Genomic DNA, 16590 nt, shown 5'->3' on the forward strand with positions numbered 1-16590 from the left:
CAGATCTGTTTTGCACGAACGTCCCAAGCTTGTTGCGTGTGGAATTGATGAGCTCTTGCACTTTCTGAATTGGCGATCTGTTTTTCTGAGGGGTTCTACACGTTTTGGTTGTGATTATATACAGTGACACAGTGGGTGGTAGTATTTCTCCTATGCCGCTAATTTATGGATTTGTGCTGGGGCAGTGATTTAGATGGGAGCTCGATAAATTGATCAAATAAATTACACCAAACCCACACACCATCATTTCAGGGAGCTGTCATCACACCAAAGAGGTTCTGTGTCACCCAGCGTGGTATTCCAGGAGAACCGTTGTGTTTTCTTCACGGGTTGCTAGGCTTTCATTTGGTCAGAAAGGGCTTTATTTCTCAGACTGGCCAACAATATAAGGATTTTAGCTCCAGAAGACATCAGTTAGCCGTGGAAGACAGTGCCCATTAGTCCTAGGACCTTTAGCAAGTTACTTAAATTTCTGAGTCTCATGGGGCCTCCCTGGTGGCACAGTGGTTGAGCATCCGCTTGCCGATGTAGGGGACACGGGTTCGTGCCCCGGTCTGGGGGGATCCCACATGCTGCGGAGCTGCTAGGCCTGTGAGCCATGGCCGCTGAGCCTGCGTGTCCGGAGCCTGTGCTCCGCAACGGGAGAGGCCACAGCAGTGAGAGGCCCGCATACCGCAAAAAAAAAAAAAAATTTCTGAGTCTCAGTATCTCATCCTGTAAATTGTGGGCTTATAATTTCTACCTCAAACGTTTGTTATAAAGGTAAGCAGTAATGCGGAGACAGTGGAAAGAATCTGGATGTCAGATAACTATAGATTCATATCCTGGCTCCAGGATACGCAAGTTATACAAATCATGGTCCTCAGTTTCCTAGTTTGTAAAATGCTGTTGATAATAGTTGCAAGGGAATACCTTCTGCACATGGCATGATAGGCTTGTCCAATAGAAGATAGTTGATTCTGATGGTTACCTGCCCCACCTAGAAGGCCTGAGTCCAGAAACATTAACACTCTAAGAAATTGGGGTGAGCGGAGGTGCTAAAGCTGCTCAGAAATTGATTGAGAGACCTGACTCGCCTTTGATGTTGGCCTCAGTACAGTAGAGGGCGAGGCCCAGGTCAAAGCCAAGCGCTGGGGACAGAGAAGCAATTGTTCCTCTAGAAAACACGCCTGCCTTGACATGATGCTTGTTGACAAAAGACAGAGTGGTTGTGAGAGTAAAAACGCTGCAAGAATGTGGCTCTTTTCTGGGGGCTCCCTTCTCATTAACCAAGGGTCCTTTCTTCCTCTCTGAGTGAGAAAATTACCTCAGCTCCTGCCTCAAAAGCCAGTAAATTAATATACATTGGGAAATAGTGAACTGGAACATTTGAAGAAGAGTATGTCAGTAAATAAATATGTGTTACGTGAGTTAAGAGATAGATGGACAGATGGACGGATGAATAGTTTGGGATTCTGGCTTTGTCACAGATTAACTGGATGACCTTGGACAAGTTAATTAAGTACTTACTCTGGGCGACCTCCATTTCTTTTCTATAAAATAGGGATAATGAAAATGGCTGGGCTGCCTAAGTGTGAGAATTAAACATATTAATACAAGTGAAGCACTTAGATAAGAGTTTGGCACCTCAGAAAAGCTCCCAATAACAAAATCTGTGTTACGATGATTTGCCATTGTTGTATCTGCTGTTCAGTACTCACTGTCCCACGTGGCTTGGCTTCTTTTAAGACCTTTGCATTCTCTGTACTTCACAGGTCAACAGGTCCTGGGCCTGGTAGAGAACCAGAGTGATTGGTACCTCGGAAACCTGTGGAAAAATCACCGCCCTTGGCCTGCCCTTGGAAGGGGCTACAATACAGGTAAATCATGATGGTGGCTTGCTGGGGGTGGGACAGGAGGTGGGCCAAAGCACGGGAGAAGGCCACCTGGTTGTCTTAGTTCTGCACTGGATGGTACATAAGCCGTTGGCCTTCTGGTTCTTGCTTAGGGCTGCAGCTACAGGCAAAGTCGCTACTGGGCCGTGGCAGTCCATGGCATTCTCACCAAAAAGCCCCTCTCCTGACTGACTGTCAGCCCCAGATCCAGCGGGACAGCTTTACGAGTGTGACCTGTAGGTTCCTTGGCTCTGTTAATAGAGACTAGAGATCATCGTGTCCACTTTAGGTCCCCAGGGTCTGTGTGCATCCTCAGCATTCAAGATTCATCTTTGTATGGGGAGCAAAGTTGCTGATGTGTATTGACTCAAAGTTTCTTGTCAGAAGTGACATAATTTCTTTTTTGTTTTATTTTGTTTTGTTTTTTCCCTTTTTTTGTATAATTGAAGTATAGTTGATTTACAATGTTGTGTTAGTTTCAGGTGTACAGCAGTGATTCAGTTATACGTGCATATATATCTTTTTGTTTCAGATTCTTTTCCCTCATGGGTTATTAGAAAATATTGAATATCGTTCCCTGTGCTATACAGTAGGTCCTTGTTGGTTATCTATTTTATATATAGTAGTGTGTATATGTTAATCCCAAACTCCTAATTTATCCCTCCCCCCTCCCTTTCCACTTTGGTAACCATAAGTTTGTTTTCTGTCTCTAGGGCTATTTCTGTTTTGTACGTAAGTTCATTTGTATCATTTTTTTTTAGATTCCACGTATAAGTGATGTCATATGATATTTGTCTTTTTCTATCTGGCTTACTTAGTATGATAATCTCTCGGTCCATCCATGTTGCTGCAAATGGCATTATTTCATCCCTTTTTTATGGCCGAGTAGTATTCCATTGTATATATATACCACATCTTTATTCATTTGTCTCTCAAGGGACATTTAGGTTGCTCCCATGTCTCGGCTATTGTAAATAGTGCCACAGTGAACATTGGGGTGCATGTATCTTTTCAAGGAAATGACATAATTTCTGCTAACATGAAATTGGCTAAAGCATATCATGTGGTCGTGCTCGCCTTCAAGTAGTGTGGCCAAGTGCAACCCGACCATGTGCCTGGAAGGAGAAAAGGCAGAAATATTTGGTAATTGGTACTTAGGGATACCACAGCCCCTAAACACCATGCGTCTGAAATCAAATCCATTGTCCACCTTCCTGCTAACCCAAAATGTGCACCTCCTCTTTTCTTTCTGTCTCTGTTAATAGCATCATTCATTCATTCATTCTTTGTGCAGCTCTTGTCTGTCTAATGCTTACTGTGCACTAGGCCCTATGCTAATACACCAGACACAGCCCATGACCTCATGGAGCTTATAAAGGATGAAACTAGAGCAACCTCCCTCTCCTGAGGCCCAGGTCCTGCCACTGTCTACCTAGGAAATGCCTCTGAATTCTGCCTCTTCCCCTCCATCCTCTTTGCCACTACCTGGAGCTGGAACGTGGAGCTCCGGGGGCAGTAGGGTAGGTCAGGCCAAGAAGGGCTGGGACTTGGCATCTGGGACCAGCTGTACTGAGTTGGGGCAGGGGTCTGGGGATGGCGCCACCTGAAGGTGATAGGTGGTAGCCTGTCCTGGATGCTAAGGTCAGTCTGCAGTGGTAAGAGCCAGACTCAACTCTGAGAGCTGAGGGTCGGATTCCTGAGAGGTCAGCTGCAAACATGGAGCCCCAGAGGCCACAGGGAAAAGGCTGAGAGTCAAGCTTCCAGAAGTGAAAGTTCAGGTCAGAGTGGGGTCAAAGCTGGAATAAGACAAGGAAAGAAAGGTCCAGGGTCAGTGTCCTGTGCAGCCAGAGATTAGGGTGGCCTTCATTGAAAGCTGTCCTTTGAACTGGGGGGACATTCCTTTAGCCAACATTTGCCAGAACGTCCAGGCATGCCTCACGGGATGTAACACCTACCACGCATCACAGCCTGCAGGGGTTGCAATGGAAGAGTTGTAACCACCAGCCCTTCACAGACCCAGGCTGCATCCTGAAGGCTGTGCTGGGCATTCACCTGTGAGTTGTTGGATGGTGGGAAATTCTGGGGAGTCCCTGAGAGGGGCCAGGTTCAGGGAAGGGGCCCAAAGGGGCTCAGAGCAGCAGCTTTTCTTAGCTGATTTAGAGGTATTTCAGTGTTTTAATAATGGGTAAGCCTCTGCATCCCAACTAAGTATTGACCAGGTGCTGTCCCTGGTGCGTTCTAGGTGTTCGTCTCATCTGATCCTCACACTAACCTCTTGAGGCAGGGGCTGTTCTTATCTCTATTTTATCCCCAGGAAACTCAAGCTTAGAGAGTGAGAGGATGTAGTCTGATAAGTAAGGAGCCTGCTATTAACTGCTAACCTTCCTACTTTGAACTTTAGTGGCTTCAGGATCAAGAATACTTTTTTTAAAATGTGGAGTCCTAGACTCTTGAAAGGTCTGGGGAGGGGTCCAGGATTCTGCACTAAAGGAAGCCTCCAGGATGTTTCTGGAGCAGAAGGTCCAAGGGTCTGCTCTGATAAAACGTGGCACCCCATTACCCCTTCCTGCAAGCTTCCCCAGGAACTGTTTTCTCAGCGCATTTGAGGCTGGACCCTTTAGGAGCCCACAGTGGGCCAATGAGAGGGCTCCCCATGCTGCTTTTGCTCAGCAAATGATCACCTCATGTTGATCTCCTGTGCCTGGGTTTCCACACATTCACTCCCGGCTTTCCTAAAGCTCGGGACACCCATGCTTATAAGGTGGGAGAAGGGGCATCTCAGGTAAGCCCTGCTGTGTGTTTAGTTCCTGCCTTCCACAGCATAGAATAATAGAAAATGTCACATGGAGATAAACTGCCGTGCCTCTAGGACACAGCATCGGGGTCATGGTTATCTACGTCAAACAAAAACCACCGGTCATCAATCTGGGTTTGCAGGAGGGAGAACAATGTAGCACACTGGGGAATTTATGATGACCAAAATGGCATGTCCCCTCCTTCAGGAGACAGACAGGTACCTAAACCCGCTGCAGCCCCTACTTGATATACCAAGGCAGTGAGTTGCTTCCCTTTCTTGCTGCTTCTAAAAGGGCAGAGCAGATGGGAAAAAGCCCTGTTAGAAGTGATGTGCCCATTTAAATAAGCCAGTGACACCAAGTGATCATTAGAAAAGGATTTCTGCGACATCAAAATGCATTGACTTTCATGCTGGGGATTTGTTTTTTTAAGACTGAGGATTCTGCCACACATCAGTGGATGAGTCATCCAGACACTTAGATTCTAATGGAAATTGTCAGGACTCCACTGGAGAGAACCTGCTCCCCTGAATCCCAGCGCATCTCAAGCCTCCAGATGGGGTATCTCCAGCCGAGCCCCGTGCTGAGCCTTCAGCTTGGTGCTGGGAAACCAAGACAGGTCTGGTTATGCTGGAATTTAGCCATTTATTCTCTGGGAGCTTGGCCAAGTTGCTTCACCTCCTTGAACCTTAGTTCTCTCCCTTATAAAACAGGATAAATAACAACAGCACCTAGTGTGTGAGGGTTAATGAGGTAACTTGTTTAATGAACTTAGCCTGTGTCCTGTTGCATTTTTCTGCCACTTATTTCATCAGGGAGTGGGATCCACCTGCTTTAAAAATGGTGGTTACCCGGTTCCCTAGGGTTTGCTGAGGTCTCCTAAGCTCTCAGGTCAGAAAGAACCAGTACATTTTCTTGCTTTTCCCCAAATATAATGCAGTCACCTTGCAGTTTTTAATCTCTCCACTAACTAGAAAAGGTTAACTTTTCATATCATTTGAGAAAAAAATGACAATGTTAGTTTGTATATCAGCCGATTCTACTTTGAAAACCGCCAGACAATGCATAAAATGTTGGAGCTGGAAGATCTGCCTTTAAGACTTGACCTTGACGCTTTTCAACTTTGTGCCTTTGGAGAGCTGCTCAAGCTCTCCAAGCCTTGGGTTCCTCATCTGTGATCTGAGAATGATAGTCCTACCCCAGAGCCCGCTGTGAGGCTCCAAGGTGGTGGTATAGTTACAGGGGAGCTGGTCAACCCAAGTGCTTTTGGAAGTTGGTGGTTGTTTTTCTTTCTCCTCCTGACCACAGCCTAGTATCTGTTTTCAAGTCATTCAGGTTCAGCCACATTTATCAGATACAGCTGCATTCACCAGGCATCCTACAAGGCACCTTACCATGCATCATCTTTGTTAATTCCTAGAATTTTCTTGTATGCTAGACACTGGCCTTTGAAGAGCCAGCCAGTTTCCCTTCCTCTTTGTTTTTCTTTCCCACTCTGCTTGCACAAAGCCCCCAGGATCCTAAAAGATGAGGGAAGATCTGCCCACCTCTCCCACTCATCCCCCTCCCTTCTTCCTGGAGCGGTTTACAACTTAATTCCCTATTAAGGGAGCTGCTAAACCACAGCAGCCGTGGATGTGCAGACAGACGCCGCTCAGGGTCCTTGCTACAGCCATTCAGGTGGAATAAAGGAGAACTCCCATGTCCTTGCGCAGAGATGTGTCCATCGCCGACCATTCTGTCAGTTCATCATCTCCTACGTGCAAGCAGCTGTCTGCAGGACTTTAAAAAACAAACAAATAAAACCAAGATTATGATAGTCTCATAAAGATTCAGCCCACTTCAGTTCATATGGCTGAGAGTGAGTATCTTAAAAACAAACACCGGCAAAGAAGAGAAAGGAAAAGAGAGCTCCAAGTAGCAGGTGATCGGAGAAGGGGCCGGGGAAGGCAGGCCAGTAGAAAGAAGATGGCACGTTTACAGGAGGCTTGTCCGCACAGGATCCCAGACGTTACTCACGGAGAGGATGTGTCCTCCCTGAGACATATTAAGGATATAATATTAACCAGAAGATGTGCTTTAAGGAACAATTTAAAAATAAAATGCATCCTGTTCCTTTCAGTCCCCAAATTAGGCCAGAGACAGGCAGATGGAGGCCTGGCTCTCCAGGGAGGGAGGAAGAATTTCTCTAGGAATCCTTATCTACAGAACAACAAAATTGGGACATTCAAGGACTGACTCACCTCTGAGGTTGGAGCAAACTGGGCTGTGAAGAAGTAAAGGGAAGGAAATTCATGGTAAAGTCAGACACCGTGGCGAATTCCACGGTGGCGATCAAAGGAGCCAACATTTGACAACTTGCTCAAGAGCTGTTAAAGAAATAGCTTTAGTGGGACAACTGGCAGTGTGGGATGTAGGTCTACCCTCTGCTCTCCCTCTGGCACCTGGCATTCTGCAACCCTAGGCAAGTCTTTTCATTTCCCTGAGCCCTCTTTGTCTCTTGGGTCAAGAACCAAGATCTCTTCTTGCTCTGAAGGAATATTGGGATTGGATGATTTCTGTCTGTAATAAATACGTCCAGAGAAACCAGATTTAAATGTAGTTTTTTCCTGCAGCACATGCTACTGAGTGCCTGTTATTTGGGGCAGAAAATGATTTTTTAAAATGTGATACCAATTGGGCTTCCCTGGTGGTGCATTGGTTAAGAATCCTCCTGCCAATGCAGGGGACACAGGGTCGATCCCTGGTCCGGGGAGATCCCACATGCCACGGAGCAACAAAGCCCGTGCACCACAACTACTGAGCCTGCACTCTAGAGCCCACAAGCCACAACTACTGAAGCCTGTGCGCCTAGAGCCCACGCTCCGCAACAAGAGATGCCCCCACTCACTGCAACTAGAGAAAGCCCACTCACAGCAGCGAAGACCCAAGACAGCCAAAAAAAATAAATAAATTTATTTTTTAAGAAAAGATGATTGTCTAGTAGAGGACAGTTTGCTTATCTGTAAATAAATTCAGTGTGACTTGAGCCTCTAGCCTGACTGAGATTCAGAGTTGAACATCAGCCCTGCCATAAACCTGGACCAGCATTTTCTAGACTAATTCTAGAAGATATTGCAGGTGATGGTGGTATGTGTTCAGAAACTGTGAACCGTGGACAGCTAAGGTTGAGAAATCTGCATATTGCATCCCTCCCTTGGAGATTCAGATTTCATGTTGGCATATTAGAGATGCTGGAAAGTCCAGAAGTAAAGCTGTTAAACCCACCAGCATTCCCCACTCTTACTTGATCGTAGAACTATGGAAACAAGTTTGGAAACAACCGCCCCTACCTATGTGAACTCGGAGGACAGAGATGATCACTTTTTGAGCTCTGTATCCCAAGCCCTTGGCGTAGAAGTATTTAAATGGAGTTTGTAGAATAATCCCTATGAAAGATGCTTGCTGTTCAAGGAACGGTTCATGTGACACCACACTTAATAGAAATGTTACTGACTTTTGTTCTGCAGGTTCTCATTCATTTTTCTACTATAAGGACGTAGGCACCATAAAATTGTACCTTCTTAATCAACATCCTCTGTGTCGTTACGTATCTGAAGCCAGTCACCAGCTAGCAGCCCTCCAGAACTTTCCATGGGAAGGAATGGGGTGTGAGATGGCTTTAAACCTCTCACCCTACTGATTGGTGGGTCGCCTCTAGCTAGCCCCAATTTCTGTCTTCAAGGGTGACATTCTAATTCAGATGACACGTTCTGGCTCTTATCAAACTATCAGAGGCTCACACCTCCACCTGGACACTTCCACCCACTTTTCTGAATCACTTAAAATGTCTGTTTAAGATGTTACTTTCCAGGCCCTAACCTGGAGAGACTGAATCTGAATCTTTAAAGATGAGGCCTGGTAACCACTATTGTAAACATGCTGCCTACATGTTCTGATGCATACCAGCCTCCTAGGTCAGACTTGCATGGCCATTTGCACATCAAGCTCCAGTTGAACTTGAGTTCAACTGAAAAGCTCCATGAATGACTGTTCAGCCAAAGGTTCCCAATTCCGTGCTCCTGTAGTAGATTTATTGAGCCTAAAGTACAGACTTAATATTTATCTCTGGCGAGTGTTACCGGAGTTAGGCCAATCTTTGTGGCCTTTTATTTGACTTCATTTTAGTTTTCAACTTCAGGTCAACTGCAGAACTAATGAAAATGCCTTCTGTTATTTCAGCCAGTGGCCTTGCCCCGTTTTTTGTAACAAATGTCTTGAGTGCCTCTTTTACAATCCTGGAATAAAATCCAAAGGTTACCTATATTACATGGTCTACAAATATAATGTCAGAAAAATCAATACAGTTCCCTAGCTATGATACAAAGAAAAAAAAGGAAATTCATTTACTATAAAATAATACTGACTGCAATGTGTAATTGCTCAGGCTTGGCTATAGTCAAAGACATAATGAAGTTAATGAAGTACTAGATGCTTGTATGCCTGTGCTCGAGAGAGAGCTGTCTTCAGTGTGGCAGCTACAAAGCAAGATGGTTCTAACAGGAGACTGGCGGTCCAGGTTCCGTGAGCGGGGTTTGCCATCTGTGAGAAGTTTTCCAATCTAGTGAACAACTCTTCAGGCAGCAGGAAGTACCATCTTTGCTTGATTTGTATTCCAAGTTCAGTGTCTGTTAAATGGTGCCCCAGAAAAGCACTCTGTTTTGGAAGTAGTATTAGTTTCAGGCTCAGATAGTTATGACAATTATACACAAGTATAACACACACGTCCAGTGGGACCCAAGCAGGATGCAGGCATACTCTTCATTGGGCCAGCCTGTCCCAGAAAGGGATTCTATCCCCGTTAAGAGTCATGAATCCGGGCTTCCCTGGTGGCGCAGTGGTTGAGAGTCCGCCTGCCGATGCAGGGGACGCGGGTTCTTGCCCCGGTGCGGGAGGATCCCACATGCCGCGGAGCAGCTGGGCCCGTGAGCCATCACCGCTGGGCCTGTGCGTCTGGAGCCTATGCTCCGCAACAGGAGAGTCCACGACAGTGAGAGGCCCGCGTACCGCAAAAAAAAAAAAAAAAAAAAAAAAAGAAGTGGGCCCCACAAGTGTGGCTTTTCAGCATCTTTTGATAGGAACTCTGTCTTTTGTCCAGTGAAGACACCTGGGGCTGAGGTTTCCCTCCCCAGAGCTGACCACTCATTTGTCTTTTCACTAGGCAGATATTCATCGACACCTTTCTTGGCCTGGGGATGCCACTGACCAAGACAAAACGGAGCCCTATTCATGGGAGGTGGCTTGTCCTTGTGGGAGAGAAACAGTCTTGCCCTGGTGTCCTTTGGTGCCATCTCCTCCTCGCCTCCTGCACCCACCCAGCGCCAGTCTTTCTGCCTTCCCTCTGTTCCTTGAACACGACCCCTGTGAGCCTCTCCAGCTGCAGACTGCAGCCTCATGCCCCCACCCTGCCTCTTCCTCCTCCACGGTGTTTATTGCCTTCTGGCCTATGACCATTCTGTCCATTTTCTTCTTAGTTATCTGTCTCTTTCCAGGAGGATGTAAGTTCCTCAAGGGTTGTAATAATTCTGTCTGTTAATTTTCCTGCTTTATCTCCCGTACCTAGAATCATTCCTGGCATATACTAGACATTGAGTAGGTATTTGTGGTTGAAGGAAATAAATAATTTTGGAAGATGCTGTTTTGAAGACAGTGACATAGAACAGCGGTTATCAGTGGGCGTGGGTGGCAGATTTGGTGCCCCAGGGGACATTGGCAGTGTCCAGAGACATTTTTAGTTGTCACAACTAGCGAGATGCTCTTGGCCTTTAGTGGGTAAAGGCCAGGGAGGCTGCCACACATCCTGCAGTGAACAGGAGAGTCTCCTACAGCGACGAATTGTCCAGCCCAAAATGTCAGTAGTTCTGAGTCTGGGAAACCCTGACATAATGTGATGGCTGGGAAGTATGGAGGGAATTGGATTCTTCTAGAAAGAGCCATGTTTTACAGAAGGGTTCTCTGAGGGAATAACATTTGAGCTAAAGACCTGAGGACTGGAAGTTGTAGCCATGCTACAAGATGGCTTGATCTACAAGATCTAGAATAATAGCATTCCAGGCAGAGAGAGAGGGGCAAGTGCAGAGACCCCCGAGCAGGAGTCAACCTGGATGTGTGTGTTCCTTTCACATCATCATGCCTCACCTCCCCTGGTCAAAGACACCAAGCAGGCCTTCCCCAAGCCCCAGATCATTAGCCCATGTCTGGGCCATTCCTGTTCCCCCTGCTATACTCTAGTAATGCTCAAATCAGATTCTCCAAAAGTTCAGATTCTGAATGCCATCGGTTCTGCCTTCCATGCCCTCTGAGCTCTCAATTAACATGCTTTCGAGCCATGCATCTGGTCCTGTTTTCCCGCCTTAACTCTAGAGTTTGTAAAGACCACCAGCAGCCCAGAGTGAATCGTGGCAAAGCACAGCATCGGGGAAAAGAGTCTTCCTGGGTTGGCTTTGGCTAACTCTCGATTCACGTGGCCCCTGCTCTTCCTTGGGCACTCCTTCAGCCCCGCTGGCCTCCTGACCATTGCCCAGTGCATTCCCACCCTGGGCCTCAGCCCTCTGCCCAGACTGCTCTTCTGCCAGCCTCCCGCACTGCCCCCCCCACCCCCGCTTGTCCCATTACCTCCTTCTGGCCACTTGGATGTTATCTCCTCATGGTGGGCTTCCCTGACCATCGTATCCAAAGTAGCACCCTCGATCCCCTCACTCAGACTGATTATTCTTCATTGCACTTTCCAGCAACATTATAAAATATATAAATCAAGTAAAAATATCAAATATAAAAATCAAATAAAATTTTTATTATTCCCCTGCTGCCTATTTGGTAGGCAGAATGGCCCCCGCAAAGAAGTCCATGCCCTAATCCCTGGAACCTGTGATTATGTTATGTTACATGGCAAAAGAGACTTTGTAGCTGTAATTACGGGCCTTAAAATAGGGTGATTATCCTGGATTATCCAAGAGGCCCAGTCTAATCACAGGAGTCCTTAAAAGCAGAGAACTTCTTCTACCTAGAAGCAGAACAGATATTGCAGAAGGGAATTCAGATTTGAAGCATGAGGAAGACTCACTGTGCCTTTACTAGTTTGAAGATAGAGAGGACAAAGTGATAAGGAATGTAAGTAGCCGTTAGGAGCCAGTAAAGTCTCCCAGCTAACAGCAAGCAAGAGGGGAGCTCAGTCTTACAACCGCAAGGAACTGAATTCTGCTAACAACGCGATGAGCTTGGACTAGATTCTCCCCTCAGAGCCTCCAGATAAGATCCAAGCTGGGGCTTCCCTGGTGGTGCTGTGGTTGAGAGTCCGCCTGCTGATACAGGGGACACGGGTTCGTGCCCCGGTCTGGGAAGATCCCACATGCCGCGGAGCGGCTGGGCCCGTGAGCCGTGGCCGCTGAGCCTGCGTGTCCGGAGCCTGTGCTCTGCAACAGGAGAGGCCACAACAGTGAGAGGCCCGCGTACCGCAAAAAAAAAAAAAAAAAAAAGATCCAAGCTGGCTGACACCTTGATTTTGACCTTGTGAGAGTGCAAGCAGAGATCCCAGCCCAGCCCAGCCCCTAGATTTCTGACCTATGCAACTGTGAAATAATAAATTGATATGTGTTAAGCTCCTAAGGTAATTTGTTATGGCAGCAAGAGGAAACTCATATCCCTGACTTTGCCCATAAAGATGCAAGTTCCATGAGGGCAAGGATCTTGTTTTGTTTATTCCTATGTCCCCATCTGGAACATGGAAAGCTCTCAATAAATATTTGTTGAATGAGTAAGTGGATTCCAGCCTTCTGCTCTCCTTCCTTTCTGGGCATGGAAGGGAGCATGGAAAGCTGCTGGTGGGAAACATTCTGTATTCCCAGTTCTTACCGTGTGGCGCATTCAGTAGGCAAAGCCCTCAGCAGGTACTGGCCTGGCATTGGACCCTGCACCAGGAGTAGAAATTTAAAATAAGATATAGTCTCTGCTTGCACCATCATCACCCCCTGCCCCCTACAGGTGGTCCACCATAGACTCAAAGATCAGGAGGTTAAGGACAACTAAATGCCATGTGGTTGGCTGCTGTGATGGAGGGGCACATCCATGGTACAGAGAGCTAAGGTAGAGACCTGCTTGGATGCACTGAGAAGAGTGTCAGAGCCAGGAGGGCTGTAAGTGGGGAAGGTGGAGTGCATGTTCCAGGCCAGCAGAGCAGCAAGTGTGGAAATACTTGGCAGGGTCAGGGAACAATGCATAGTTTGTCTATTTAATTTAATCAACGTGGACTCTGCCCAGTATACAGGGAGTGCCTAAGTGCCCAAACTCTGTCTCCATCCTTTCTAGTAGAATGGCCTTGGGCATATCCCTTCATCTTTTTTCCATTTTGGGGGTTTTTTTGGCCGACTTTCCTCACCTGTACAATAGGGGCGTCAGTACAGACTCACAGGATTGCTGGAAAGATTAAGTGAATGGAAATACCTGGCAAACAGGAAGTACTCAATACAGGGTAGCTAGGATTCCTGGCCCAGCCGTGGAGATAGATGGGAGGTTCATGCAGGGTAAGCAGTGAGGCTGGGAACTGGGTAGGTCTAAGGTCTGAATGCTAAAGAGGCAGTTCAGCTTTATCCAGCAGGCTGGTGGGGTTTTAAACAATGCACAGTTTTGCTCCAGGCCCTAGGGAGAAACCACCCTCACCCAACATCCTCTTCCCTTTTTTATTGTCTCCATTTATGTCTTGTCCCTGAGCCAGGTTTTCATCTCCTAACGCAGAGGAGCAGCCTGTTCAAACGCTACTCCCATCAGCAGGCCCCGGGCACTTAACCCACCGCATTGCCTTCAGCAGCACTGGGTCCTCTGAAGTACCCTCACGACACAGCCAAGCACAAGCCCCGCTGCTTATCGGACTTGGTTGGGGGGACCTCTAATTATACTGAGCTGCTAAAGAGTTTTCCCAGCAGCATCCTGAAAAGATGGCAAGCTTGCCCATCGCCTGCCCTCCTGAGCCAAAGCCACTGTTCTAGAAGGGTTACTCTGTCATTCCTTCCTCCTTCCCCTTGCACGGCCTCACGGGAGAGAATGTGTATTTAATTTGAGGCTTCCAGAAACTGACCTTCAGTGCAAGGAGACTGCCCCCAACTTCTCCTCATCCTCTAAGAGAGACCTTTTCGCCAGAACTATTTTCCGTATAAATGTTTCTTTCTATTTCCTGGGTAGTTCTGATGGTGGTCTCGTGGTTTTTCTTCCTCTTGGATAAGTAAATCACAAGGCTTCTGCATGCTGCATAATGGGAAACAAAACCAAAAGAAACCAAAAGCAAAACCAAAACTTTTCCACCGAGCTGGTCCTCACCTGCCACTGTCCAGGTGAACTAGAATGGCTTCATCTGTCCAACTGGAGAACAGGACACTGGGCGCTCCTCCTGAGTTTGTCGCTTACTGCTTGTGCATCTGGACTTAAGGCAGCCAGTCCATCTCTCCAAGCCCCAGTGTCCTCTTCTGTGAATTGAGAATAATGATGCTGTCTTAGTCCTTTCAGGCTGCTATAGCAGAATACCATAGGCTGGGGGCTTATAAATGATGGAAATTTGTTCCTCACAGTTCTGGGGACCGGCAGATTGGAGGTACCAGCAGATTCTTGTCTGGTGAGAGCTCACTTCCTGGTTCATAGACGGCCGTCTTCCTGGTGGAAGGCATGAGGGAGTTTTGTGAGATCTCTTTTATAAGAGCAGCCTCCAGAACTCTGAGAAAATTCATTTCTGTTGCATGCACTACACAGTCCATGGTACTTTGCTATAGCAGCTCCAGCCACCTAACACAGAACGTAATTTCAGTTGTTTTTTTTTTTTTGACATAGGCAGGTGGTCTCTGACTGAAAGATCCAGCTAGGCCTTTGAAGCCATGAGTGATGGACCAGTGGCTAAGTAAAGCAGAGCCCTTTCCTTGCTGTGGGTAACTCTACCTGGCTCTGGCATTTCAGCTCTGGGGCTAATTGAATTGACCTGGCCTGTTAGTGGACTGAAGAGGTGGCCATTTCCCGAAAGTGTTTCTGCCCCACTCTGCTGATCCATGCAAGGTCACTGGTTTCTGTGTCACTCATTCAGGTCCCAGCCACCCTGATACCTGTGTTGTTCAGTTTGCAGTGCAAGGGAGAGAAAGGGAACGTGTGATCCTGAATCTTCCTGCCGTAAAGAAAATAATTGCGTATTCGTTCAGTGCACGGTTTCCTTGAAGGCATATTTATGATGAGAAGAGGCATCTGATTTCCTGGAGGTCTCTCAAGTTCACAGTCCCCGTCTCTTCGACTTGACTCGCCCATTCATGTGCATTCACTCACGTAATCCCTGTTTTAGAGGAGCCCGTGGTGGCACAGAGAGGCTAATTGACTTCAGAAGTTAGCAGAGCTAGTGAACAACAGAGCCCTGTGCTTAAGCCTACCTTTCAGTCTCTTCCCAGGGCTTCGGTGCTTGATATCGGTGGAGCAGTCGCTGAGATCTGTCCCAGAGGGTTAGTCCAGCCCCTTCCCCGATACACAGGAGTAGACAGCTGTGGACCACCTTGTAACCTGCTGCCATCTACGAATTGAGGGCCCAGTATTGTGTCCAGATCACCAGCTAACATTCACTGAGTGTTTACTTTGTGCCAAGCCTATGCTAAGTGCTTTTCATGCTTTATCTCATTCAGTTCTCACTATATTCTATGTAAGGTTTACGTGATTATTCAAAATCATACTTTAGAACGTACTTCAGAATCATGGCTGCACATTGAAATCACCTGGGGAGAATTTAAAAACCGTGAGTCTAGGGCTCACCTCAAACCATCAGAACCTCTGATACGGGACCCCTCCATCAGTAGTTTCTAAAACCATGCAGGTGTACACCTAAAACTAACATAATATTGTCAATTATACTTGAATAAAAAATAAAAATAAAATCATACAGGTGATTCCTACCTACCAGATATTCTATCTACTAGATAGGAATGCTTCCTTATCTTTCCAAATATTGCATTATAAAGACACTCGTTTGCACTTTACTACCTTTCTTTGGAAAGGTACTAAAGGAAAGAGTACCTTTCCTCTTTATCCCCTTTGTCCTGTTTTCCTAACCATCACCAGACTCCAGGACTCCCTAGCTATTTGAATTTGTGTATATTCATTCAGCTCAAGATATTTCGAGTATTAGCTGTGAATAATATCAGGCCCCACGCTAGACTCTGGGGATACTTAAGTGACACCAGAATCCTAGCCTCAGATGGCTACTGTCAAGAAAGACGTAGGATAATGCCCTCCAGATTCATCCATGGTATCCAAATGGCAGGATTGCTTTTTATTTTTTAAGGCTGAATAGTATTCCATCGTGTGTGTGTGTGTGTGTGTGTGTGTGTGTGTGTGTGTGTGTGTGTGTGTGTGTACACCTTATATATACATATACTGAGGAAACATTTTCTTAATCTTCTTTTATAGATATCTATCTATCTCATGTTTTTCTTTATCCATTCCTCCTCAAAGGACTTGTAGGTTTTTCCGTATCTTGGCTATAATGCTGCAGTGAACATGGTGTGTAGCTATCTCTTCAAAATACTGATTTCAGTTTCTTTGGAGAGTTACCTGTGTTACCTGTGTGAGGCGATGGATGCATTAATTGTCTTGATCTTGATAATCATTCTACAACATATAGGTATATCAGATCATCATGTCGGACACTTTAAATAATACAGTTATGTGTCAACTATTCCTCAATAAAGTTAAAATAAAACCAACCTTAACAAAAGACTGAGGAGCAATTGCAAGGGATTATCATACATAAGTACCCAGATGGAGGAGGTGCAGGGATTCCCCTCCAGTGGTTTGTTTGCACCTCTGTCCTTGTCTGGATTACCATCCTGTGCTTTCCCTGGGACTGACAGAACCCAGCAGAAAAATGT

The 16590-nt window shown here is 46.4% G+C and overlaps 1 protein-coding gene across 2 annotated transcripts in view; it reads left to right on the forward strand.

The window, feature by feature from the left end:
- The window catches only part of LARGE1 (LARGE xylosyl- and glucuronyltransferase 1), a 594073-nt gene that overhangs the window by 480899 nt on the left and 96584 nt on the right, over positions 1 to 16590 (forward strand). For both annotated transcript variants that reach the window (XM_081247956.1, XM_081247955.1), the window contains exon 7: positions 1755 to 1859. In XM_081247956.1, the coding sequence (XP_081104082.1) occupies positions 1755 to 1859 (105 nt within the window). The remainder of the gene's footprint in view (positions 1 to 1754; positions 1860 to 16590) is intronic.

Source organism: Mesoplodon bidens, assembly GCF_964165515.1.
Source record: "Mesoplodon bidens genome assembly, chromosome: 11".
In the NCBI taxonomy this organism is placed as follows: Eukaryota; Metazoa; Chordata; class Mammalia; order Artiodactyla; family Ziphiidae; genus Mesoplodon; species Mesoplodon bidens.